This window comes from Hylaeus volcanicus, chromosome 5 (assembly GCF_026283585.1).
Source record: "Hylaeus volcanicus isolate JK05 chromosome 5, UHH_iyHylVolc1.0_haploid, whole genome shotgun sequence".
In the NCBI taxonomy this organism is placed as follows: Eukaryota; Metazoa; Arthropoda; class Insecta; order Hymenoptera; family Colletidae; genus Hylaeus; species Hylaeus volcanicus.
Window position 1 is genome coordinate 28,652,378 of NC_071980.1, and position 25,255 is coordinate 28,677,632.

The 25,255-nt window shown below is 41.0% G+C and overlaps 4 protein-coding genes across 10 annotated transcripts; 3 read left to right on the top strand and 1 right to left on the bottom strand.

Moving 5' to 3' along the window:
* Positions 1-195: 195 nt before the first annotated feature.
* On the top strand, positions 196-6,379 carry LOC128876673 (uncharacterized). Its single transcript, XM_054123211.1, has one exon. The coding sequence runs from the start codon at positions 949-951 to the stop codon at positions 6,358-6,360; it is 5,412 nt and encodes a 1,803-aa protein (XP_053979186.1). The 5' UTR covers positions 196-948; the 3' UTR covers positions 6,361-6,379.
* Positions 6,380-7,014: 635 nt separating this feature from the next.
* Positions 7,015-9,132, top strand: LOC128877073 (E3 ubiquitin-protein ligase RNF8-like). The gene is made up of 5 exons (XM_054124045.1): positions 7,015-7,077; positions 7,198-7,358; positions 7,454-8,306; positions 8,388-8,804; positions 8,877-9,132. The coding sequence occupies exons 2-5, from the start codon at positions 7,230-7,232 to the stop codon at positions 8,903-8,905; spliced, it is 1,428 nt and encodes a 475-aa protein (XP_053980020.1). The 5' UTR covers positions 7,015-7,077; positions 7,198-7,229; the 3' UTR covers positions 8,906-9,132.
* Positions 9,133-9,411: 279 nt separating this feature from the next.
* On the top strand, positions 9,412-22,463 carry LOC128877070 (E3 ubiquitin-protein ligase HECTD1). Of its 7 annotated transcripts, none has more exons than XM_054124034.1 (21): positions 9,412-9,759; positions 10,324-10,369; positions 10,554-10,693; positions 10,773-11,007; positions 11,074-12,468; positions 12,660-12,782; positions 13,656-14,052; positions 14,277-14,312; positions 14,511-14,777; positions 14,855-16,315; positions 16,390-16,676; positions 16,955-17,215; positions 17,301-17,508; positions 17,709-17,909; positions 18,026-18,282; positions 18,396-18,566; positions 18,653-18,868; positions 18,940-19,184; positions 19,271-19,841; positions 19,927-20,963; positions 21,047-22,463. In XM_054124034.1, the coding sequence occupies exons 3-21, from the start codon at positions 10,554-10,556 to the stop codon at positions 21,327-21,329; spliced, it is 7,791 nt and encodes a 2,596-aa protein (XP_053980009.1). In that variant the 5' UTR covers positions 9,412-9,759; positions 10,324-10,369; the 3' UTR covers positions 21,330-22,463. The 7 variants fall into 7 exon arrangements, with proteins under 7 accessions (XP_053980009.1, XP_053980011.1, XP_053980010.1 ...); XM_054124035.1 differs by having other exon boundaries at positions 9,415-9,759; positions 18,408-18,566; XM_054124036.1 differs by lacking the exon at positions 14,277-14,312 and having other exon boundaries at positions 9,414-9,759.
* Positions 22,464-22,599: 136 nt separating this feature from the next.
* LOC128877074 (malate dehydrogenase, cytoplasmic) lies at positions 22,600-24,855 on the bottom strand. Its single transcript, XM_054124046.1, has 5 exons — positions 24,694-24,855; positions 24,141-24,336; positions 23,555-23,877; positions 23,104-23,481; positions 22,600-23,023 (listed from the first exon to the last, which is right to left on the bottom strand). The coding sequence occupies exons 1-5, from the start codon at positions 24,694-24,696 to the stop codon at positions 22,922-22,924; spliced, it is 1,002 nt and encodes a 333-aa protein (XP_053980021.1). The 5' UTR covers positions 24,697-24,855; the 3' UTR covers positions 22,600-22,921.
* Between the last annotated feature and the right edge of the window lie 400 nt (positions 24,856-25,255).

A 25,255-nucleotide genomic window follows, 5' to 3' on the forward strand; every position in this document is an offset into this window, starting at 1 on the left:
GAACGCATTGATCCCCTCACTTTTCTCGAGATCTAGTAAAAAAAAATGAGTACAGTTCAAGATCTGTTGTCTGTTGTCCATTCCCGTTTTACTCGATGCGATTGTAGCGGTACATCGAATCGGTGCCTTCCAATCTCTTCGGCGACGCACACCACCGTTCGGTGTCCTCGATTGCAAGTTCTCGTCTATAATGCGCTTAAATATTTTTCTATCATGTGTGCCGTGCAATCTAATTGTAAAGTTCGAGTCGTTCGTCAGGTAAGTCGCATACATGATTTTATACTAACACGGATTCTACTGTTTCGTTACTCCAAACATAAACTATTCTCGATACGTCAGACGACTGACACTTGTAATAAAATATAAGACAATAAACGTTCACGTGTTCTTTCTATTTCCCGTCAATCGAACATTTTAATACCGTTAATTGTACGGGATAAAAAATAATACTTCAACAATTATTCTAATCGTAGCTAATAATAATTACGAACAGAAGGATGCCGATCGATCAGTATATCGAAATTAGTTTCGATTGTTATTTCATTTTTAGTCGGCATTTACCGTGACAACGACAACGTCATTTCACAGATACAAAGAGGAAAATTCACAAGTAGACCAACCTTAAAATTTCTAAATTCACCGTGGATTACCAAATTCAAAAACAATGCCTCGAAACTTATATTAAACAGCGCGATACGTACTTAGTAGGGTAAGTATCTTGTATTATCATTAAATCGAAAGAGAAAAGAATTATGTACGACTACGTGGCCGCGTAGGGTCGTCAAAAAATTCGGTGACAAAAAAAGAAAAAGAAATAAAAAAATAAACGTGAAAATAATAAAAATACATTCGCAAAAAAGAATATGAGAAAAGAAATATTTACATTTGGGTTCAAATAACCACGTTATTCTGTATATTCTACGACAGTGGCACACCCCCCCAAAAAATATGGCGGCTGCGAAGAAAGTGGACATCAAGGAAAACGCGGACAACGCCCCAGGAACATCGGGCGAAGGCGATGCCGCCCCCAAAAAGAAATCTCCGCGATTCACCTTCGGTAAAAGATGGTATCGATTTCGCGTTCTAACCCCGAACTCTTCCATTCTTCGCGGTTCGTACGCGATGAACAGCCCGCACTTCAAGTACAGAAGTCGCGGCCGTCAAGCCGCCCCGGCATCGGTGGTGGCCATCACTTACGGTCGGCTGTTCGAGCCGAAAGAGTGGACGAAGGAGTACGTGGACCAGGCATTGGAGTACGCCGACAAAGTGTACCGTACCAGCGCGATGAGGAACCACGTGAAGGACAACGAGTACATGAAGACCAACTTGATCCATCCAGAGTTCTACATCGCGAATTACAAGGTCCTGGTGTGCGCCGAGGAGACAGGGATCTATGGGAACCTCTTCAGCGAAACCGTAGGCTGTCCAGATTTCGCCGATGGATTGCAAAAGTTTTTCCAAAGCAACGACGCGGGCGTGATCACCGCTCAGGCCACGTCGATGGCCATGTGGCGTCACCCAGACGTTGGTTTCCTGTACTTTGATCCGGCACCATGCGACGAAGAAGGTGTTCGTCACCCAGAAGGCACGGCCTGCCTCATGAGGTTCAAATGCATGAACGATCTACGCGACCACTTCCTGAAGAGCATGGATAAACGCTACGACTCGAGGTACTGCATCGACAAGGTGACCGTTCTTCGTGTGAGCGAAGTAGGTCGAGGATACGTCGACCGTATCCCCAGCAGCGGTCGCCTGACAGTCGACAAGAGCGTTCTCCGCGCCATAAATCCGGTAGACATCGACGAAAATCAATTAGACTGCACGAAACCGGTGCCGAAGAAGGACAAGGCGAAGGCCGTCACCACCGCGAAAATCCACAAGGAGCCGTTGTCCATCACCATTTCCAACTTCAGTATCGACAAACGTTTCGCCACCGATCCGTTGGTGAACCAGGACGAGTTCGACACCGGTTACACGTACGAAAACATGCACGTGAACGTGCCGTCGACGTTCAGAGAGCTGCCTGGGAACATGGCGATTCTTCACGGGTTGACTCACGAAGGGAGCGACGCGTACAAGGGCAAGGGCCTGCAGAACGTGGCGAACTGCGTGATGGCTATCGCCATGACGAGGGTTCATCCAGTGAAAACGTGGCTCCGACCAAAGTTGGACGAGATATTGACCTTGGGAGACAATCTGTACGCGGACGTGAAGGCGGAGAAGCCGTCGATGAGGACCATGACCGCGTCCGATTTATACGACGTGAGGATTCAAGTGGAAAATAGAAAGTTCGTGATCGACGTGGACCTCATCACTGTCACCGGCACGGTCTCCTCGAAGATCCCAACGGTGCTGAACTTGAAGCAAGGCTTGGAGGAGTTCTTTCTAGTGAACACCGAGGGTGTGATCGAATCCTCGTCGATGTCCGTGGCGATCTGGAAGAAGGACGATTGCTACTACATGTTCGATCCTCGCCAATGCGACACCGTGGGTGTTAGAGTTCGCGAGGAGAAGGGCGGAAAGGGTACCAAAGGGAACGACGTGGAGTTGAAGGGGAACTGCTGCGTGATAAGGTTCCCAACGACCGAGGCGCTAGCTGCTCTGTTCTGGAAGAACCTGGAACACTCGAAGAAGAACGACCGTTTCACCATCAGACACATCACCATCTTGGACGACGTTCCTGGGACCAGGCCGTGGCACGACTTTCAGCCTGGAACGCCAGGCGAGACTTGGGTTCTGCAAGGAACCACGTCTAACGAGGACGAAGAGTTCGAAGACGAGAGTCGAGGCAATCAAGGACTCGCCATGCCGGTAGTGGCTCTTATCAGCGCCAAAGAGACGCCGCCGAGTAAGTGGACTAACGAGACGGTCGATACCGTGATACGCGAAGGAGACGCGTATTACAACTGGTGCAATCCCGTCACGGACGTCGAGGAAGAGGGTGGGACGTATTTCTTCGTTCCTAACTTGAAGAAGAACCTGTACTTCAAGAACAGGAAGGTGAGGATCGACGTGGAGGAGGGAACGATCGTCGGAAATTTAACCGCGCCTCCCGGAAGCGACGTTCCACGCATGGAGGCCGCTCTGAAGCAATATTTCGAGGATCATCAGTACGGTATCGTCGACGTGAAGAACATGAGCGTGGCCGTGTGGAATGTGATGGAGGACGTGAAGGTAAAGGACGAGGTGGTCCAGCAGCCCGTTTACTACTGCTTCGATCCCAATCCGCGGAACAATCTGGGTCTGTGGGAAGCGATGGACGAAGAAGACAGCGCGGCCTGCGTGATAAGGACCCTGGATCTATCCGTGTTAGCGAAGGTGATCGAGACGAACGCTGGACAAGACCAGGAGACCAGCGACGAGTTCTCTATCCACGACATGAAGAACATACAAATCGGCTCGGAGATGACGGACGAGGAGATCGAGGAGGACAAACTGATCCCCGTGAAGCCGGACCTGCACAATTACGTAAACATGGGCGACACAGGGGCCATCTTATTAGGCAGCTTCAATCAGGGTAATGAGGCAATGTTCAAACGTCACACCAGAGACAAGCAGCAGGCGGCCAGCGCGTTGGCCGCTCTGGCGATGACGAAACTGTACAATCCTCACCTCTGGTACAGGGAAGTGGTCGACGACGTGCTGAAGCTGGGCGACAAGATCGCCGCGGAGAACCTGGAGAATCTTCCAGAAGAGGAAGTAGAGGACGAGATTCCGAGGAATTACCTTCTTCCCAGCGAAATCGCCGAGGACTTCACCGTGGGAGTGAATCGAATGTCAGTCGCGCTGGAGGAGGAGTCTAATACCGGCAGAACGACGGAATTAGAGACGCAGTTGGAGAACTTCTTCGAGACGAACTTGATGGGGATATTCAGACAGGACAGCGTGATGATGCCCATCTGGAGAGAAGCGGATGTTTACTTCACGATGGACCCTAGGGGAAGGGACACTCGAGGCGAGCCTCGGGAAAAAGATGGCACGGCTTGCGTGATGTGGTTCACCGATATTCCGTCGTTGGTCACCGCGATTCAAGCGGTAGCGACCGGAGACGAGTTCGTTATCGATACAGTCACCGTGGACAACGTCTACGAGACGCGAGTAGCCGAAGAGGAGCGTCCGGCGCAACTAGCCTCGGGAGAGAACCCCTGGTATCACTTCCCCAAGATAACGGAAGGCGTTTGGAGTATCGACGGCACGCTCAGGATGGACGACGAGAGGTTTCAGGAGGCCAATCGTGACCAACAAACCGCGGCCATTGCGGTAGTGGCCCTCGTGTTCGCGAAAGTCTACGAACCACGCTATTGGACGCCGACCGTGCTCGATGAAGTGATAGTCACGGGCGATAAGCTGCACACGAAATGCGTGGAGAGACTCGGGGAAGGTTCCGTACCGAAGATAAACGAGATCATGACGGAGTTCTTCCTCTCGACACGTCGAATTAATCTAACGGTCAAGGACTGCGTCGAGGCGGGTAGCTTGACCGCGAGGCCGCCCAAGGTTCAAGGTCTGCAGGAAGGCATCGATAAATTCTTCGCTCGACACAGCTCAGGCGCGCTGACTTTAAGCGGTAACAAGAACATCCCTATTTGTAGGCTGGATAATTTTTACTACGTCCTGATTCCCGACTGGGTCACCGCTAAGGACGAGACTTCGACTGTCGCGCCCAAATTCCTGCGCTTGATCAACACAGAAATCTTGGTGGGATACCTTCTGGACTATCTCGGATCGGAAGGCGATTACGAATTGATCGCGATCGACGTGGTCAATTGGAATAAATTCCCTCCGTGGAAGTTCGATCCGAGCCCCGCTGTTCGTCCCTCGAACCTGCCGCCCTTGAATGCTTATAGAAGAGTCCAGGGCGAGGCTCGAGCGATCCTTCGCGGCAGCTACCACCAGGGAGACGAGATCTTTCCCGAATCCCTTCGGAACAAGCAGAACGCTGCCAACTGCGTGGTCGCTCTCGGTATGTCCGTAGTAAAGAACCCTATCACCTGGACGAAGAGGACCATGGACGAGATCCTGGCGATCGGGACGAACGTCCACAGGCTGACGCAGAAAGCTAAACCGACCATAGTGAGGATCAAGCCGAAGGACATTATCAGAGTGTTCTACGTGGGGGTGAATATCTTGACTGCTGATATAGAAGCCAGCACCGTTTCCGGAATAGTCGCTATCCCGCCTCCTCAGCCGGAGGATAAGAAGAAGAAAAGAGCGAGAGGTAAACAGAGGAGAGCCAGAACCTCCAGAAGAGGTAAAAAGACGAGGGGACCGCAGAGGGTTCGACCTCCGCCTCCTCCGCCGATTCTACTGGAGAAAGGCGTTCCCAAGTTCTTCGAGAATAATCGAGCAGGAGTGTTGGTCACTGATCGCGGCGCTGTGGCCATCTGGAAGGACATGGGCGTCTATTTCATGTACGATCCGCGGGCTTTGAGCGATCAGGGTCTGCCAGACTTCTATGGCACCTCGTGCGTGATGTGGTTCGCTTGCATAGAACCCCTGTACGAGACTCTCTTCGCCAACATCGACGACCAAGAGAAATACGGACGTTATCAGATATGCAGGGTCATCATCAAGACCGCGATGATCGAGCCTCTGCCCTGTCCCGCAGGATTCAGGCCCTATTTCGACTGCACGTCTCCACCGATTCCTGTTGTTCGCATGAGGAGAAACACTACGTTGGACGTGGAGACGGTCACCGAGTACAACTTCGTGGACGAAGAGCTGAGCGTCCTGCGAGGCAGCCTGCACATGAACCATCGTATCTGGAGCACCACCAGCAGAGGCTACCAGAGTACTGCAATAGCCGCTGTAGCCATCGTCGTGGGTCTCCTTCACGTCCCTTCCACCTGGACGCCCGAATTGATCGATGCTATATTAAAATACGGCGATCTATTGCACTCCGACAGCGTCCGCGCCGCTCGTCCTGGATCCAGGAACCTCTCGCCCAGCGAACTCCTCACGGTCTTCATCGTAGGCGATTTTCGCGCTACTATACATATTCATAATCACACCACGGCAGGGTTGCTCCACACGTTCGATTTGGCGGACTCCCTGGCGTTGTTCTTTCGATCCAATTGCGCGGGGATCCTTCACACGACCAACGTAGCTGTCGCCGTGATGCAGCATTACGGCAAGTTCTATTTGTTCGATCCCTGCGCGAGAAACGATCAGGGCAGGCCTAGCTTCGACGGTGCCGCGTGCGTGATGAAGTGCGAGAGCATCATGAAAATGGCCAAGGTATTCGTGACCAATTGCAATCTTAAAACGCCGAACGTTTACACTCTGAACGCGGTGAACGTGCTGAGCCTCTTTTTCTTCTCTGACGCCAAGACTGGCTGCCCGCCAAAGTGCGAGCAGTAACTCGCGAAATTGTTCTCTGTACTATTTTATTTATTAACGAAAGCGAGAATTGCCTCGTAGATTATTTACGATAGATTGTTACATCCGATATATATGTAACTTATTATCCTTGATATCTCACTATCACGTGTGCTTTGTATCCGAGTAAATTGTTGTACTGTACGATTGTTAAACTAAGGAAAATGAAGTACAGATGTAAATGAAAACGTAGGTATTTCATTATTGAATTTGGAGCTTTGAAATTAGGTTTCGAAGGCAGTTTATTTTATTTGGGAATAGTATTAGAAGAGTGCACTATATTATTCGGTTTGAATTTCGCGGTAAAAAACGATCCCGAGTTCCCTCTATCGGGAAAACGATCAAGTTTCTCCTCGACCATAATAATTGTTAATTATCGACGTACCGTCGGTAATTCGAAGCTAATGGCGCCGTCTAGCGTTAAAGGACCGAACTATTTTCTGTGTTCGGTCAGCGCCTCTATCGGGAAAACGCTCAAGTTTGTCCTCGAATAGTTCCTATATCTACCGCTAGATGGCGTTATTTTTATTTTAATTGCAGTCGCCACCTAGCGTCAAGGATGTAAACTAACTTTACTACAAGCTTGGGCGTTTTCCCACCGATAGCGCCAGTAGTATTAAACTAATTATCGGTATAGTAGAAATCTGATTCGTCGTTTGTTTTCCCTTTACTGTTGACAGGGACTTGGTTCGTATAACGGTATAACTTTTGTCCACGTGTTTGTGGTATTTATTTATCATTACCATGTATCCTTATGATATTTGGTAAAGAAATAAATCAATCGAGAAAAAGAGCAAACAATTTGATGATTATTTTCAGCCCTCTTATTCAGAAAAGTGTTCGTTTCCGTAATGGAGAGTTCGAAAGTGGAAAAGAGGGTCGCATTAGACGATTCCGATGCAAAACCACTTGAACCTATTCTAGTGAGAGTTGACAAACACGGCACCGCTCCTAAAGATATTTACATTGATAAAAATGAGGTATGATTAAATATTAGTCCCGCGTTTTTTTCTAATCCTTGTTTCTTATCCCTCGTTTATTCGTTTGTAACGTAAACTTTCGAATGTTTCGATAGTTTAAAATTGGTCGTGCACGAGAAAACGACGAAATTATTCTAGACACAATGATATCTAGAAAGCAATGTATCTTTAGATGCGAAGGAAACGAAGAATGGACCATTAAAGATGTAAGTTCATCCGCTACATTTGTTAATGGTGTCCATCTAACTTCTGGGGTGAATCAGAGAATATTTAACGGCGACGTTGTACAATTCAGTACAAGCGATCAATTTAAGTATGTGTTCACTCTCGTTGCTAAGGAGGAACAGAAAACGAAAAGAGCAAGGTTGGATGAACAGATAATGGATAATGTTCTCACAGAACAAAAGACATTTTCGGAAAATCAAGAATGTCAGAAAAGAGTTTTAAAAAACCAGTTAAAAACAAAACAAAAAGAACAAGATGTATTGAAAAAGCAACTAGAGCAACTTTTAACGGAACAAAATGCTACCAAGGAGAGCACGGAAGATCTGAAAAAACAAATTATTTTATTAGAAGGTAAAATAGAGAATGGTAATATTCAAGAACAGCATTTACAAGAGATATATGCCGAATTGTTAGAAAAATTGGAAAATGAAAGAGTAAAATTTGAAAAACGATTAAATAATGAGAAGCAAAAGTGGCAGGAAGCATTGAATGTGAGTAAACATGAAAAAGAAATGTTGGAAATTAAAATGAAAGAGCAAATGGAAAAATGGAGGGAAGAACAACAGGCTGAGTGGAAGAGTGTTATGGAAAATAGAGTGAAAACAGAGAAGACTATACAAGCTCAATTATTAAATGAGAAAACAGTATTAGAGGAAAAATTAAAAGAAACTGAAAAAGCTTTAAAAGAACAGGAAGCTAAAGTTGAAACGATACAGAGTAATGGTATGATCATTCATATATTTTCGCTCTACGAATTAATTGTTTAGGTGAGATGTAACAAACTAATTAATATTTCATTTGCAGCGGCGAGTTCTTCCGACAATCCTACCAATAATTGTATATTCCTTGAATTTGTAAATGATCCTACAGGATTTCAAATTTTAGACACAATAGATTTAACATTGTCCAGTCAGCTTAACATAGATAACAAGGAAAAAGAAAGTGTAATTAATAAAGTTAACAATATAATGGATGAACAGTTAACCTGTAGCATATGTTCAGAATTATTTGTGAAAGCAACAACTTTAAATTGTATGCACACATTCTGCGAACACTGTATAAATAAATGGACCAAAAAAACAAAGGTATGCCCAATGTGTAGGGCACCAATAGGATCAAAGATTAGATCCATAGTTCTTGATAATTTTATTGAAAGTATGCTAGAGAATTTACCCACTGACATGAAAGAGAAAAGGGAAGAAATCATAAAAGAAAGGAAAGGTAAGCAAGCGAAAAATTAATGTCTGTTATTTTTAAATATGCACTGTCTACAAAGTTTTAAAAATGTTTTAGCAACAAAACACAGAAAGAAATTATGCTAAAGTTTCGCTATGTGAAGAGACGTAATTTGGTTTAATAATAATATTCGTAAGAAAATTTTATATCGATATATTCTATTCTACTAAGTTTTATCGACAAATAATACCAAAATTATATTAAAAATAATATATTGTTAATATTAGAAAGATAAGGTGTAAAACAAGACGCGTAAATAAATGTATCTTTAATTTTGTACCATAAACTTTTCTAAAAAGCGATTTTTATTGCTCTCTGCTTATTAATTTCAATATATTCCATGTAGAAGAAGAATTTAAATTAAAACTGACTACGGTACGTAGTACTAGTAACAATGAGATCGCCCTCTGTAGACGCAAAGTTGAATCGTTGTATAGTGATTTTAAATATACAAGTAAATAACGACATCTAGCGTTTCAGTCGCGCGACGACTAGAAACTTTCGAACGAGGGGAAGGGAGTTCGTTTAGTGTGTTATATTCCCCTCAAACAAAACGAATTAATGAACCTCTCTATATATGTATGTGTGCAATGGCAATAGCGTGAGATTCCATGAAAATCTGCCTAGCATCGCTCGTCAACGTGCGCACATATGAAAATACGACTTTCAAGAGAGTTGCAAGCAGTCGCGAGTTGTGATATACCGAGCTATACTCTGAACGTCGGGTAAATGGCGAAATATATACGACGACACTAGGACAAAGTGAGATCTTTTCGTCCAAAGGAGTGCTTCGTCGGTTCGTTGGTCCGATTGAATTCTCGTGTCGCTGACGGACCAAGCACGACGACACAGTTACGTTGTTTTTCGCAGTGGAAAACGACACGTCTTTGGAAGGATGGCGACCTGACCCCTTCCGAATAATGGAATACTGTGCACAACGGTACGTTTCTCTGTCTAACCAGATCGTATCTACCAAACTATACGTAATTATTTTTTATGCGTATCGAATGCACGATATGCACCTGTACGGCAACAATTATTCCAATGAATTCTCTGAAGGTTACACGGTGTTATTACAATAGTGTCACGCTTACAACCGTCGTCATGACAAATTTTTTTTTCACCTTTCTTTGTACCTCAACGACAATTCACGATTTTACGATATCGAAGTTGTGACCACGTGCCTTTAGCTATTGTAATCATAGACATTTCTCGATTCATGATATCGCGATCGTAATTGCGCCTTATCGCGATTATTTACATGCTAGACTTTTTCTAGACATTGTGTTTCCTTAGACATAAAGAAGCCTGGGAGGGAGAATACTACTGTCAATGTAATTCTTAATATAGACGTATCATTGGAATTTTGTACCTTTATTTTTTTTATCTTTGTATTCTTTATTGGTTTTCTCGTGAATCGAATACAATTTGATTTTAACATTTTTTCAACAATGTTCTTTTTAATGTTGGACTTTTAACTTTATTATCTTTGCTTTGTTTTCAGATTGTCAGTTTGAAATACATTCAATTGGTGCTATTAAGCTTACAAGGCAAGTCTTATTAACAAAGAGAGAAATTACTAAAATAATAAAAGTATATATTATGTTTCATTTTGTCTTCGTTTGATTGTATAAGTATTAAACTTCTTTTTTTATCTTATTTCCATGGTAATGTTAAGCTCTATTTATACGATTAACTTGAGACAAGTAATTTTCTTTTGTAATTAACATTCAGATGGCAGACGTTGATCCTGAAACTTTATTGGAATGGCTTAGTATAGGCCAAGGAGATGAAAGGGACATGCAGTTAATTGCTCTAGAGCAATTGTGCATGTTACTACTTATGTCTGACAATGTTGATCGATGCTTCGAATGGTATACAATAAATGTCTAAAATAATTATTTTATTATGGTTACATTCTCATACTAATACAATCTGTTATTTGCATTTTAGCTGTCCTCCACGCACATTTCTTCCTGCATTATGTAGAATTTTTTTGGATGATTTTGCACCGGATAACGTCTTAGAAGTGACCGCTCGAGCCATTACATATTATTTGGATGTTTCTGCAGAATGTACTCGCAGAGTTGTAGCTATGGAAGGTGCTGTAAAAGCTATTTGCAGTCGCCTATCTGGAGCTGGATTAGGTTCCAGAACTAGTCGGGATTTAGCAGAGCAATGCATAAAGGTATTATGTTATTTGATTGTTGTTAACTGTCGCGTTAGTCGATACTAATACGTGTTATTATCGTAGGTGTTAGAACTTGTTTGCGCGAGAGAAGCTGGTGCTGTATTCGAAGCTGGTGGCCTTCCATGTGCCTTGTGCTTTATTCGAGAGCATGGAGCTCGTGTTCATCGGGACACGTTGCATTCAGCAATGGCTGTAGTTACCCGTTTATGTGGAAAAGTGGAACCTCAAGATAAATCTTTGCCAGATTGTGTTGAAGCTTTATCAACGTTACTCAGACACGAGGATGCACATGTTGCCGATGGCGCGCTTCGTTGTTTTGCATCATTAGCTGATAGATATTCACGAAGAAATACCGATCCTGCTCCGTTAGCATGCAATGGATTGGTTTCTGAACTCTTACACAGGCTATCAAATGCAGCAGGGCCTGGTACATCGATAGCAGCTACTTCTGGAAATCCAAAGACGCCTCCACCTTCTAGTACAGCATCAACAATTCCTGCTCCAGAAGCAAAATCTTGTGCTTCTGTTTCTACTATAATCAGTCTTCTATCGACACTCTGTAGAGGATCGCCTTCTATAACGCATGACCTTCTACGGTCCGAGCTACCAGACGCGATTGAAAAAGCTTTGAAAGGAGATGAGCGATGTGCTCTTGATTCCATGAGATTAGTCGATTTATTGTTGGTTTTACTATTCGAAGGCAGATCAGCGTTAGGTCGTAATACAACTGGAGGTCCGCCAGGCCCTTTAATACCACGATTTAGGCGTTTAGATAGTGCTGGAGAAAAGTCTCACAGACAATTAATTGACTGTATTCGATCTAAAGACACAGAAGCATTAATAGAAGCTATAGATTCTGGAGGCATCGAAGTAAATTTCATGGATGATGTCGGGCAAACATTGCTTAACTGGGCATCTGCTTTTGGAACTCAAGATATGGTTGAATTTTTGTGCTTTAGGGGAGCAGATGTTAATAAAGGTCAAAGATCGTCTAGTCTGCATTATGCTGCTTGCTTTGGAAGACCAGCTATTGCTAAAGTATTACTTAAGTATGGAGCGAATCCCGATTTACGAGATGAGGATGGAAAAACACCGTTAGATAAAGCTAGAGAACGCGTAGATGAAGGGCATAGAGAAGTGGCAGCTATACTGCAATCTCCTGGAGAGTGGATGTTACCAAATCAAGAACACAGAAAGCCAGAAACTGAAACCGAATTTACAGAACCGAAAGGTGATCCCGAAATGGCTCCGGTATATTTGAAAAGGCTTTTACCTGTATTTTGTGCGACATTTCAATCGTCTATGTTGCCCAGCGTTAGGAAAGCCAGTTTAAATTTAATTAGAAAGATGGTCCATTACATTCAACCAGAATTACTTGTCGAAACATGTGGTTCTGATAGAACAGGAGGTTGCGGAGCTATGCTCGTGGAAGTGATTGCCAATGTACTGGACAACGAGGTAAGCTTATAATATATATTTCGTTACATGATAAGAATTGTTTTATATAAATTCCATTAGGTTTGATCAACATAAATACAAGCTAATGTTATTACAACCTTAGTTAATGTGTTTTAGAATCTTTAGTATTCATGCAGGCAGGCAGGCAGCCAAACAGACAATACTAGTGATTTAGTTAAGATTGTTCACAGGAGCTTGAGTTAAAAACATCATCACCACCACTTCCGCCTCTCAAGCCGTTAATTGGCCAAAAATTGCGTTGCCTCTCGTCGCGCAAGTCTTCCAGTTCCCTGAACTACATTGTTGATAAGACGGTAACGTCTGTTGTATATTTGCCAGTCGCTAGTTGGAAGGCCCCCCTTGTGTCCCTTACATGCTATTCGTGAATCCCAGATTTTTTTTTACTTATTCCATTAATAACTATGCAAAGATTTCATTTACTATTAACATAATGCATTTATTATATAATTTATAAAAAGCGTGAAATCTAACCAACATAAGCATGTCTTACTTCTGTTCTGACAAAGCGTCTTTTATGATGTCAAATATATTTTACAATATCATAAAAATATCCACGATACTAAGTGGAGAGACTTGAATTGTATGCCTTAATACGTACAAAGCCCAACGTGCAATATATTCTTTAGCACAGAACTTGACATAAGAGGACAGTTCGGATATGAATGCTTTTGATAGTAAAACCAAAAGATATTTATTTTTTACAAGTTTCTCGGTAAATGGCGAGTGAAATTATTTTATAAACAGGTGTAAAGAATAAAAGATTAGACATGAAGCTGGTTGTCCACTTCTGTCCACTGTCTGCCTGCTGCTGATGGGATTAATGGGCATTTTTGCTTCTGATTTCATTGAATCGCGTAATTGTTTTGCTCACAATCTTGTGCTGTTACATTCGTGTTATATAGGGTGAGAAATTTAAAATTAAAAGAGTTATTTACGTGGTCTGTCTTGAGGAGCTTACCCTATATACAATATAATTTACCGAAACAACCATAGACAATATATATATATATATAGAGAGAGAGAGAGAGAAATTGTAGTACTTATTTTGTATTAAATTGAGAAAACAGGACCAAAAATATTTGTTTAACTTAACTGGAGTCTGATACTAATGGTATTATCGGGAATCTGCTTCTGAAACCTTTTTTTTTTTATTTTAATCTCAATAGGAGGATGAAGATGGACACTTAGTGGTTTTACAAATGATACAAGATTTGATGGTAAAAGGCAAAGATGAATTTCTAGAACATTTCGCTCGTTTGGGAGTCTTTTCAAAAGTTGCTGCATTAGCTGGACCACAAGAGACTACACCAGAACCAGAAGCTGAAACGAATCAATCCGGAGAAGAGCAAAGAATGGAAGATGCGAGAGAACTTTTGGTTGGAAGAGCTTATCATTGGAGAGATTGGTGCATTTGCAGAGGACGCGATTGCTTATATGTCTGGTCCGATGCGGCTGCTTTAGAATTGTCAAACGGAAGTAACGGATGGTTCAGGTTTATACTTGATGGGAAATTAGCAACAATGTACTCCAGTGGAAGTCCGGAAGGTGGAACAGATACATCAGGTGTGTTCTTCTTTTCTATAATATCAACGCGAAATTCATCACCTACGTTTCGTCCATCTGCCACCGTCTTTCTCGTCGAATTATTCCTTTCACCTCCTCGCACCCTTTGTGCCAGAAATATGGCTCTTTTCAGATCACTATTTACGTTATATCTTTTTCATTTGTGATTAACTTCTGCGAGGGGAATAGTTTAGTAAATAACTGGTTTTACTAACTGCCTACAGGAAAAGGGAGGAACACAGAGTCCGTTGCCACCGAAGGTAGGTACATACATGTTCAACACTCCTAGTTGCGCACGCTATCCTTACCCTTCAGTGTACATCATCGACGGCATGGATATTCCTTTACTTCTGCATGATCTAAACATTATCTGCCACAACATTATTCGGTTCATGAAAAATCTTCGCACCACTTGTAGTTACTCAAGCTGTATACATTATTAGTCGCATATTTTGCAGAGAATCGTGGTGAATTTTTGGAGAAACTGCAAATAGCACGAAGTCAAGTAAAACCAAATTCTGCGAGTCAGCCTGTGTTATCGCGTCCTGGTGCGACTCGGTTAGTTGTAGGAAATTGGGCATTGTCCAGCAGAAAAGAAAACGAATTATGTATACATAATAGCGACGGTCTACAACAAGCAACTATTTTAAGAGAAGATTTGCCAGGTTTTATTTTTGAATCGAACCGTGGTACAAAGCATTCCTTCACTGCAGAAACAAGTTTGGGTGTGTAAACGTACAATTCTTATTTATAATTGCTATTCTGTAAGGGTTCAGTATTTTATGTTGCTATTTGTGTATAGGTCCAGAATTTGCAGCAGGTTGGGCTGGTAAAAGAGGAAAGAGATTAAGATCTAAGATCGAAGCCATTAAGCAGAAAGTTAAAGTACAAGCTCAGGAGATTTACGAACGTTACTTTAAGGCCGCTCAGGCTCAACCGCGTGGAGTAGTCGCTAAACTGGGAACCATCGTTAGCCAAATAGAAAAAGCTTGTCAAAAACAACAATCTGGAAATCGAGAATGGCGTAATATATTACAAAGTGCATTAGAAGAACTTAAAATTCTATTAAACGAAGAGGGAAGAGTGTCTGCATACGAATTACATTCTAGCGGTTTGGTACAAGCGTTGCTTGCTTTATTAGCAGCTCCACCAGGACCACAACCACCGACCTTAAGAGCAACGAAGCTCAGAATGCAACGAATAGCAGTATTTAAAAGTTGTTTTCACACGGCAGATGTCAACAAAGAATATAACTCTGCTAAAATTCTAGTCCATAAATTGGTTTCAGTTTTGGAATCCATTGAAAAATTACCCGTTTATTTGTACGATACGCCAGGTTCGGGTTACGGATTACAAATTCTAACTAGGAGATTACGTTTCCGTTTAGAAAAAGCAGCTGGTGAAAGCTCTTTAATAGATAGATCTGGTCGAAGCTTAAAGATGGAACCATTGAGTACTATACAGCAATTAGAGAATCATTTGTTGAAAATGGTAGCGAAACAATGGCACGATCACGATAGATCGACGTTTACATTTGTAAAAAAACTGAAAGAGGGAAATAGAATCACCTTCAAATATCAATACGACTTCGATGAAAACGGTTTGTTGTACTGGATCGGAACAAATGCAAAAACTTGTTCAGAGTGGGTTAACCCGGGTCAATACGGTTTGGTTGTCGTTACATCGAGCGACGGAAGACATTTGCCATATGGTCATATTGAAGACATTCTAAGTCGGGATCCATCAGCGTTAAATTGTCATACAAACGATGATAAACGCGCGTGGTTTTCGATCGATTTAGGTGTCTGGATTATCCCAACTGCTTACACATTGAGACACGCGAGAGGGTATGGCAGAAGTGCGTTGCGAAATTGGACGTTTCAGGCATCGAAAGACGGTGTAACTTGGACTACACTCTATGCTCACGTGGACGATTCGTCGTTAAACGAACCCGGCAGTACAGCCACTTGGACGTTAGAACCACCGATCGACGAAACACAAGGCTGGCGTCATTTACGATTACAACAAATTGGGAAAAACGCTTCTGGTCAAACGCATTATTTGTCCGTATCTGGATTTGAAGTTTATGGCGAAGTTACCGGAGTTTGCGAAGACTTAGGACGAGCGGCTAGAGAAGCCGAGGCTGGAGTTCGAAAACAACGAAGATTAATTAAATCTCAAGCACTTCGTCATTTCGTTGCTGGTAGTAGAGTAGCTAGAGGCTTGGATTGGAAGTGGAGAGATCAAGATGGTGTACCACCAGGTACTGTGTAGATAGTATACACCAAAATATGTAATTGGGGCTTGACCTAACAAATTTTCTCTTCGCCATTCTAGGTGAAGGAACTGTAACAGGGGAACTGCACAATGGTTGGATAGACGTAACATGGGATCATGGTGGTTCCAATTCTTATAGAATGGGCGCAGAAGGGAAATACGATCTGAGATTAGTTGGTATTGGCCTTGATACAGATAACGGGACAAAAAGTAAAAGTGCTAGTGGAGTTTTAACAGGACGAAAATCTAGCAGTACTCCTAGTTTACCAGATTGTACTGATACCGCGATGCGTGGTTCAGTAGCGTCAACAGATCAAGCAGCAAGCGCTGACAATTTGGCAGCTAAGGTACAATGCAAAATGTTCATTTAGAATCACTATTCTTTTTTTGCTCATGGTATCAAACAATTAAATAGACGTGATGCTACTAACGTTTGAATAATTCAAGAACAATATAATCACGTCTATTTAATTGTTTAAAATGTTTGTTGTTTTGTGTATAATCATACGTGTATACATCTAATAATTACTTTTTTTTGTGAATATGCTTATATGCGTTACAATCAACCGAAGTAGAAATAATTACTTGTTTAATATAGTTTTAATTTTGTGTTTTTGATGAACAGCAAGCCGCCGAATCGATAGCAGAAAGTGTGTTATCGGTAGCTCGCGCTGAGGCGGTTGTTGCTGTAACCGGTGAAGGTGGAGCAAACTCGACGAGTGAATTGTCTGTTGTATTACATCCAAGGCCCGACACTACCGTGACAAGTGATCTGGCAACAATCGTTGAGAGTCTTGCCCTTAACACTGACTGCCCTGCCAACAGTAACAGCAATCGTGCATCTAGTAGTTCAAAGCCATTGTTTCCTAGTGTGCGAGGGAATAAGGTGTGAAACTCGCATAATTATTAATCACATTCATTCTGTATACATAAATCGTCTACATTGATTTTACGTTTAAATGCGTTTACAGCAAGTAGTAAGTTTACTGAGTTTGGATGCTGCTGAAGCTCTGGACCGTGTCAGAGAAGGAGCCGACAGATTACGCAATAACACTAATAGCTTTTTAAGTGGAGAGTTACTTAGTTTGGTGCCTGTAAGAATCAGTGTATCGGGTGAATCCGAGGAAAATTCATTGAGGATTAAACCAGTGCAAAGGCATCATTCTGGAATTGCTGATGGTATGTTAATTTATTACTAATTTGTGGATTTGTACGCATTTATGACATACTTAATTTATGTAGAATATACGTACCTATTTTCTTCGTGTTTTCTATATTAACATACGTGTATTACTCTCTCATTATATATTTCATTTTTTCGTCTTTTTCTTTGTTTGATTCTTTGATGACATTTACGTGTTGCATTTCTACTAAACTAGCTGCTAAAGAATGCAGCCGGGACAAAGAAGCTAGTTCATCAACGCAAAATACAACAGGAGGGTGTCCTGTTGTTGTTACCAATCCCATGTCTGTGTCTGTTCCCAACCTTGCTTGTTCAGATACTAATAGTGCTTTGGAATCAACAACTGCTACTGGTTTATTGGAAACTTTCGCCGCAATGACTCGAAGACGAACATTGGGTTAGTGTTCCTGTATTATTTCTAACGATATTTGTACATTAAAATTTCAGTATTATTGTTTTTCAATAAATTAGTTCCATAATTTTGTTATTTATTAATGAAGGAAATTCTTTCAGGACCTACCGGTGGACAGCACATTGCTTCAAATTCCAATACTGGTTCAAATTCACGCGGACCTAGTTCTGTGTCGAGTTTAGTTCGACTCGCTCTGAGTCCTAATTTTCCTGGTGGATTACTAAGTACTGCGCAAAGCTATCCAAGTTTAACCAGCAGTGGTCAAGTAGCTGGTAGCGGTGTTACGACAACGACCGGACCTGGCTTAGGACAAGCTCTCACAATGTCATTGACCAGTACAAGCAGCGACAGCGAACAGGTAAAACATAATACGCGATAAGAAATATTTTACGAAAATATATTCTTGAACCTGTAAATTAGGATTATGAAATTCAACATGGACGGTATGATTTTATATAATGTAATAAGCAGTTATGGCTGCAGGTTAGTCTTGAGGACTTTTTGGAATCTTGTGGAGGTGTTGCGAGTTCCAGTGCCGGTGGAGGTAGAGCAGGAGGTGGACCAACTCTTTTGACTGAATTAGAGGACGACGAAGATGGCGTTCTCGAAGAGGAAGAAGATAACGATGAGAACGATCAAGAAGTGAGTTGATAAACTTTATAAATTGTGTTATATGACGAAATGGAATGACAACTAGTTCTAACGTTGAATTATTTATTCTCTCGTAGGAAGATGATGAAGAGAACGAAGAAGAAGGAGATGGTTGCGAAGCCGATTATGAAGAGGTAATGGTAAGTCGCAACTTACTGGCGGCGTTTATGGAAGAAGAAACTCCTCAAAGCAGTAAGAGACGTGCCTGGGATGACGAGTTTATTCTGAAACGTCATTTCTCAGCTTTGATTCCTGCCTTCGATCCACGACCTGGTCGAACAAATATTAATCAGGTATGTGTAAACATTAAAAAAACAAGATCATTTCTAAAGACTGTGTTATTCTTAGAAAACTTTGTTTATAGACAACAGATTTAGAAGTTCCACCACCTGGCAGTGAAACTCAATCGAGCGCACGCGTAGGATCATTGCCTATGCCTAGGCTTTCTTTGACATTGAAGGGTCCAGGACTTCCGGGCGTGACAGACGTTGAATTACCACTTACAGAACCACATGCCAGTATTTTCCAAGCAGTGCAGGAATTAATGCAATTAACAGAACTAGGAAGTCGACAAGAAAAGCTAAGAAGAATATGGGAACCAACTTACACGTAATATATTGATTTTTTTATAATAGTGATTTAAAAAATTTACGATTCATATTGAAGTTATGTAACTTTGATTTTTGTTATTGCAGTATAATATACAAAGAAGCTAGGGACGAGGAATCATCTGGAAGGGCAACGCCAATTGTAACATTGTATTCTCGTAGTACCACTCAAAATTCTTCAGTGTGCACCGTAGAAGATGTTTTGCAACTCTTGAGACACGTTTATGTATTAAGTACTACTCGCGATGATGGTAAACACGCCGATTACGAAGAATCCGAGGAGTCGACGTGTTGGGTTCATCCGGACGACTTTACTTCAAAGAAAATCACAAACAAAATAGTACAACAAATTCAAGATCCCTTAGCACTAGCTGCGGGGGCGTTACCAAATTGGTGCGAAGAATTGGCAAGGAGTTGTCCATTTTTGTTACCATTCGAAACTAGACGATTATACTTTAGTTGTACTGCATTCGGAGCATCACGATCAATCGTGTGGCTTCAAACTCAAAGAGACGCTGTTCTCGAACGACAAAGGGCACCTGGTTTAAGTCCACGACGCGATGACAGTCACGAATTTCGCGTAGGGAGACTAAAACACGAAAGGGTCAGTGTACCTAGGGGAGAGAAATTATTAGACTGGGCAGAACAAGTACTAAAGGTAAATTAATTTCATAAAATTTGTCATGCAAATAGTGATAACCATTAAAGACCTTGTTTAATCGTACATTTTGCTTCGTATATAGGTACACGCAAGTCGAAAGAGTATACTAGAAGTTGAGTTCGTTGGCGAAGAAGGTACTGGTCTTGGGCCAACGCTGGAATTCTTCGCGTTAGTTGCTGCAGAGTTACAACGCAAAGATTTGGGTTTGTGGTTGTGCGATGACGAAGACACACCTGAAACTGAACAGTCTCGAGTTTCTGGAGAGCAAGTACGACCTGCAGGATATTATGTAACTCGACCAAGTGGTTTATTCCCTGCTCCATTGCCGCAAGATTCTCTAGCTTGTGACCGCGCCGTTCGATACTTCTGGTTTTTGGGTGTGTTCTTGGCAAAAGTTTTGCAGGATAATAGATTAGTTGATTTACCATTGTCCCGTCCGTTCTTAAAATTAATGTGCCACGGAGACATCACAAACAATGTGAATGAGAAGATTGGCCTTACCGGTGTTACTCAAGAAAGTATGTCGTCCAGTATGTCGAGTAGTTTTATATCGGAAGAGGGTGAGGCAGATGCAGCATACACGTCGTTAGAACCTTCGCCATGGTATGCTGGCTTATTGGACATCGAGGATCTCGTACTTGTGGACTCTGTGAGAGGTCAATTTCTAAAAGAAATACAAACTGCGACTAATAAACGCGATAGAACTTTCTCCGATGGACGAAGCTCTGCCGACGAAGAGACATCGCTATATATTACACATCCATCCGGAATGTCAGTTCCTATCGAGGATTTGGCTTTAACGATGACCTACTCTCCAAGTTCTAAAATTTTTGAACACGATCAGTTGGAGTTGGTAGAAGGTGGTGCAGAAGTTTCGGTTACCATGGAAAATGCAAGAGAATATTCTGAAATGACGATTAATTATTGTCTCGACCGAGGAATTTCTAGACAACTCGAATCATTCAGATCCGGTTTCTCAAAGGTCTTTCCGATGGAAAAACTGCACGCTTTTAGCCCAGAAGAAATTAGGGCTATGCTTTGCGGAGAACAAAATCCACAATGGACCAGAGAAGATTTGCTCAATTATACTGAGCCGAAACTGGGTTACACGAAAGAAAGGTAAACAAATGTTTCAAGTATAAATTGTTTCATATATTACATTTTCTGTTGTGCTAAAATTTATGTTTGCGATTTTATTGCAGTCCTGGATTCCAGAGATTTGTCAACGTTCTAGTTTCATTGACTGGCCCAGAGAGAAAGGCTTTTTTACAGTTCGCAACTGGATGTTCAGCTTTACCTCCTGGAGGATTATGTAATTTACATCCTAGATTGACTGTAGTGCGAAAGGTGGACGCTGGTTCAGGTGGTTATCCCTCTGTTAACACCTGTGTTCATTATTTAAAATTACCGGAGTACCCTACCGAAGAACAACTTAAAGAAAGACTCTTGGCTGCGACCAAGGAAAGAGGATTTCACTTAAATTAATCTTGTTTCTGCTCAGGCAAGGAACTGCTATGATAATATAATCAGAAATACTCGCTCTTAAAGTGTGCGAATCGAACTTTGCTTGACAGATTGAATCGTGCAGTCTTCATACGAAAGCAGAGTCTGGCCTTGATGTTATTTAAAAACCTTAAAATAATTGTCCAATAGGAATCAGATTTTATATACAACCTGGAACGGATACGTGCGTATCATTTAAACCTGTTTAAATGAAATCAATGAGGTTACTCGATGCATTGTGAATTTTCGAACACGTAAGTCGTGTCTTTAATCTTGGGCTTAAATTTGTACATTTTAAAAGAAATTTATAATGAAACAAATAGTGTCCAACTATATCGTTCGATTTCTCGTTATTCATCTAAGATTCTTTAATAAGGAACTACTTTTTAAATCTATACTGTAACATTCGTTACAGTGCAGAATAGCGCGTTAACCTATAATAAATAATAAAAGGATCGATATACATATAATTTGACAGATTCTTGCAGGTTATCCGTTCCAAGTGTTGGTCATGCGATATGAGTTTTGTCCGATACAATAGAAATTGTATTTTCTCAAGAAATGTAATTCATGCGAGTCGTTTCAAGTATATTTGCTGTCCTTGTGGAACAAGAACTTTACAGTTCCTCATTTTAGAACGAATGTTCGTACTGTCTTCTTTGTGAAGTATTGTTGTGCTTGGAAAGTGATTCGTATTGTAAGAAAAGAGGCACCTTTGATGAAAATTTCTATTTTCTTTATCAGAATGCCTCTTGCGGTACACATGCACGTTGTTAAAACGCGCGAGATGTAAATCAAAATTGACTTGTGCAAAGTGCTAAGTTTTTATTAATCACAATAAGAATGATGTTTTTTAGCATCTAGACCAATTTTCACAGCTTCAAATGCTTGTCCTTTTGTCCGAATATTAGCGCATCACCAACCTTCTAAAGACGCACGAATGTCTTTTAAACATAAGTAAAAATGGAGCAAGAAAAGTATGAGGTGTAAAACATTCTGATGAAAGCGTTACGAAGACTTGGCAAGCTGAGCACTCTGCATCTTTGTACAATATGCTACTTAATGCTCACTCGATAATTATAATTATAGGTGGAAATCAGTATACTTGTAATAATAGTGTCTAGAAGAAAAGATATGAAGATAATATAAATGTGAAAAAAGATTGATTAATGATATCGATATGAGAAATAGTTACTATTACTGTAATATAAATTATTATTGATTCTTGGGGAAAAGAATAAAAGAAAAAAAAAACGTTATAAAGTATAACATGTTTTTCAACATACTTTTGTTACACGTTTTATACAGTATATGAATATAAACGCATGTATTTAACAATTCCCACGCCATTTAGAAAAGATACGCATCTCGCTAGATTCCACATAACATATGATCTACACATATACATATATCGTTAATATATTGTATATTAGACCTATCTGTGCCATTTCAAAGGCATCATTAGATGACTATGATAGTCTACATTATATATTATGCAAAAATTGTAATATTAATTTTTACAATTTCGCTGATCCAGGTATGCGTTTTTCAGAATCATAACTTCGTGATTCTAGTCACTTCTTTTGTAGCACGTTATTTGCTTCTGCACGTTCCTCTTCTAATTCATTGGATGTAACTGTTAACTTTGATCTCGCAACATCGCTAATCGAAAGTCCCTAAAATGTTATAAACATGAATTACCTTTTGTTCTTACAATATATTTGGTTATTAGATATCGTAAAAGAAAAATATTTACTTGAACGATCTTGTATTGTCCATTTTGTGTAGTAACTGGAAAAGAGAACACGATATCCTTGGGAATTCCATAGCTACCATCGGATAAAACACCCATGCTAACCCATTCTCCAGGTTTGGTACCCATCCACCAATCTCTCATGTGATCTCCAGCTGCTTTAGCAGCTGACATCGCAGATGACATTTTTCTTGCCGATATCACAGCAGCACCGCGTTTTTGAATTGTTTCTACAAACTTATTATTCAACCAACTTTCATCGTTTACCACTGCAGGTACCGGTTTGGTACCGGATGGAAGGGCCACGGTAGCGTGCGATGCATCAGGATATTGAGTTGAACTGTGATTACCCCAGATGATTACATTCTTTACTTTGTCAACCTGTTTGCAAATGTAAGTTTTATTAATTCTTAAGGAGTGTAATACGCAACGAATGATGCAATATCGGAATTACCTGCACGTTCAATCGAGCCGCTAAAGCTGCTTGAGCACGATTTTGATCTAATCTAGTCATGGCAGTAAAGTTTTGTTTTGGAATAGATGGTGCATAATGAGAGCAAATCAAAGCATTTGTGTTGGCAGGGTTCCCAACAACTAAGACCTTAACGTCTTTTCGAGCATACTTGTCCAAAGCTTCTCCTTGGACTTTAAAAATTTCCACATTAGCTGCTAATAAATCTTTTCGTTCCATTCCTTCTTTTCGAGGCATAGCTCCAACAAGAAAAGCAGCAGCAACATCTTTAAAAGCTACAACTGGATCAGCAGTTGGCACAATTTCTGGAAATGAAATACTTGTGTCACATTTATATTATCTCCAAGGTTCATTTTATCAGAAGAGTCATACCATTTAAATTAGTCAACTGTTACATAATCTTAGTGTTACATAACAACTGTTTTTTGCTTCTATCAATTAGATAAATTAACTGAATTTTGCAAATTGTGATTAACATCATCATATTAATACAATATTTGATTGTGGAATACTAATATCAGTAGAATATGTACTTGAATATTATTTTAATATTAATGTTTTTTGTTACCCCTCAAAAGAGGAAGAGCCAAATCTTCCAATTCCATGACCACCCCATCCAATACTTTCATCATAACTGGAATATCTAGCAAACGAAGATTGACTGGTTGATTTGGACCAAAAACTGAACCAGCAGCAAGTTGGTACAGTAGAGAATAGGCAATTTGCCCTGCTGCTCCCGTAACCACCACATTTATTGGATCGCTCTAAAAAATAAGAAACAATTTAATCCTACATACACAAAACATTAAGAAGCCGTATAACAACTTCCTCTGCTGTAACTACAGCAAATAATAAATTTTGTTGTTAAGACCTCTCGAAATGAGTATTTTAACAAATTTTCTATTCTTCGTTAACTGATAATCCTACTAATACAGGTGGTTAAAATGGATGCGATATATAACAGTAATTAATAATTGGTACAATAAGATCGACAAATATTTTGAATGACTATCGAAGGTCAAACGTAGAGGTTAAGTAAATTTGCATAATAAATATATATGTAATAATATTAATTACTTTTACAGTAAAGAAATAATTAATGTGCAGCATTTGTGACTTACCATGTTTCAGAAATGCTCGTATAGATAAGACGCAGAACGGTACAGCTTCCAGATAATAGTGAAGAAAGCGATCGGACTCTTCTGCTCCAGACGACTAAGGTTGGCTAAGGTCAAACAGAATGATTGGCGTAGCCGTAATAACATTGACAGCGGCTCTCCTGGAAGATAGATTTGAATTTAAACCAACCGACCTGAAGTCTAAACATTACAGTCAACTTATTTCGTATTTAGTACTTTGATGCTATTATTTAATTTAATCGCGCAAAATGCGATATTCAAATTATGCAATAAGGCGAAAATTGTATAGAAAAATGTATATTTTATAAATAATTTGTGTATCCAAAGAATGTATCGGTGGCGCTATCTTACAAAAGCATGGGGAACTATTTTCACTACAAACTTGGGCGTTTTCCCACCGATGGCGCCACTGGTACAAACTACTATTTAGTCGATGGTGTCATCTAGCAGCAATAGTGGGAACTATTCGAGGACAAACTTGGGCATTTTCCCGATAGAGGCGCTGACCAAACTCTGAAAATAGTTCGGATGTTCACCACTAGAT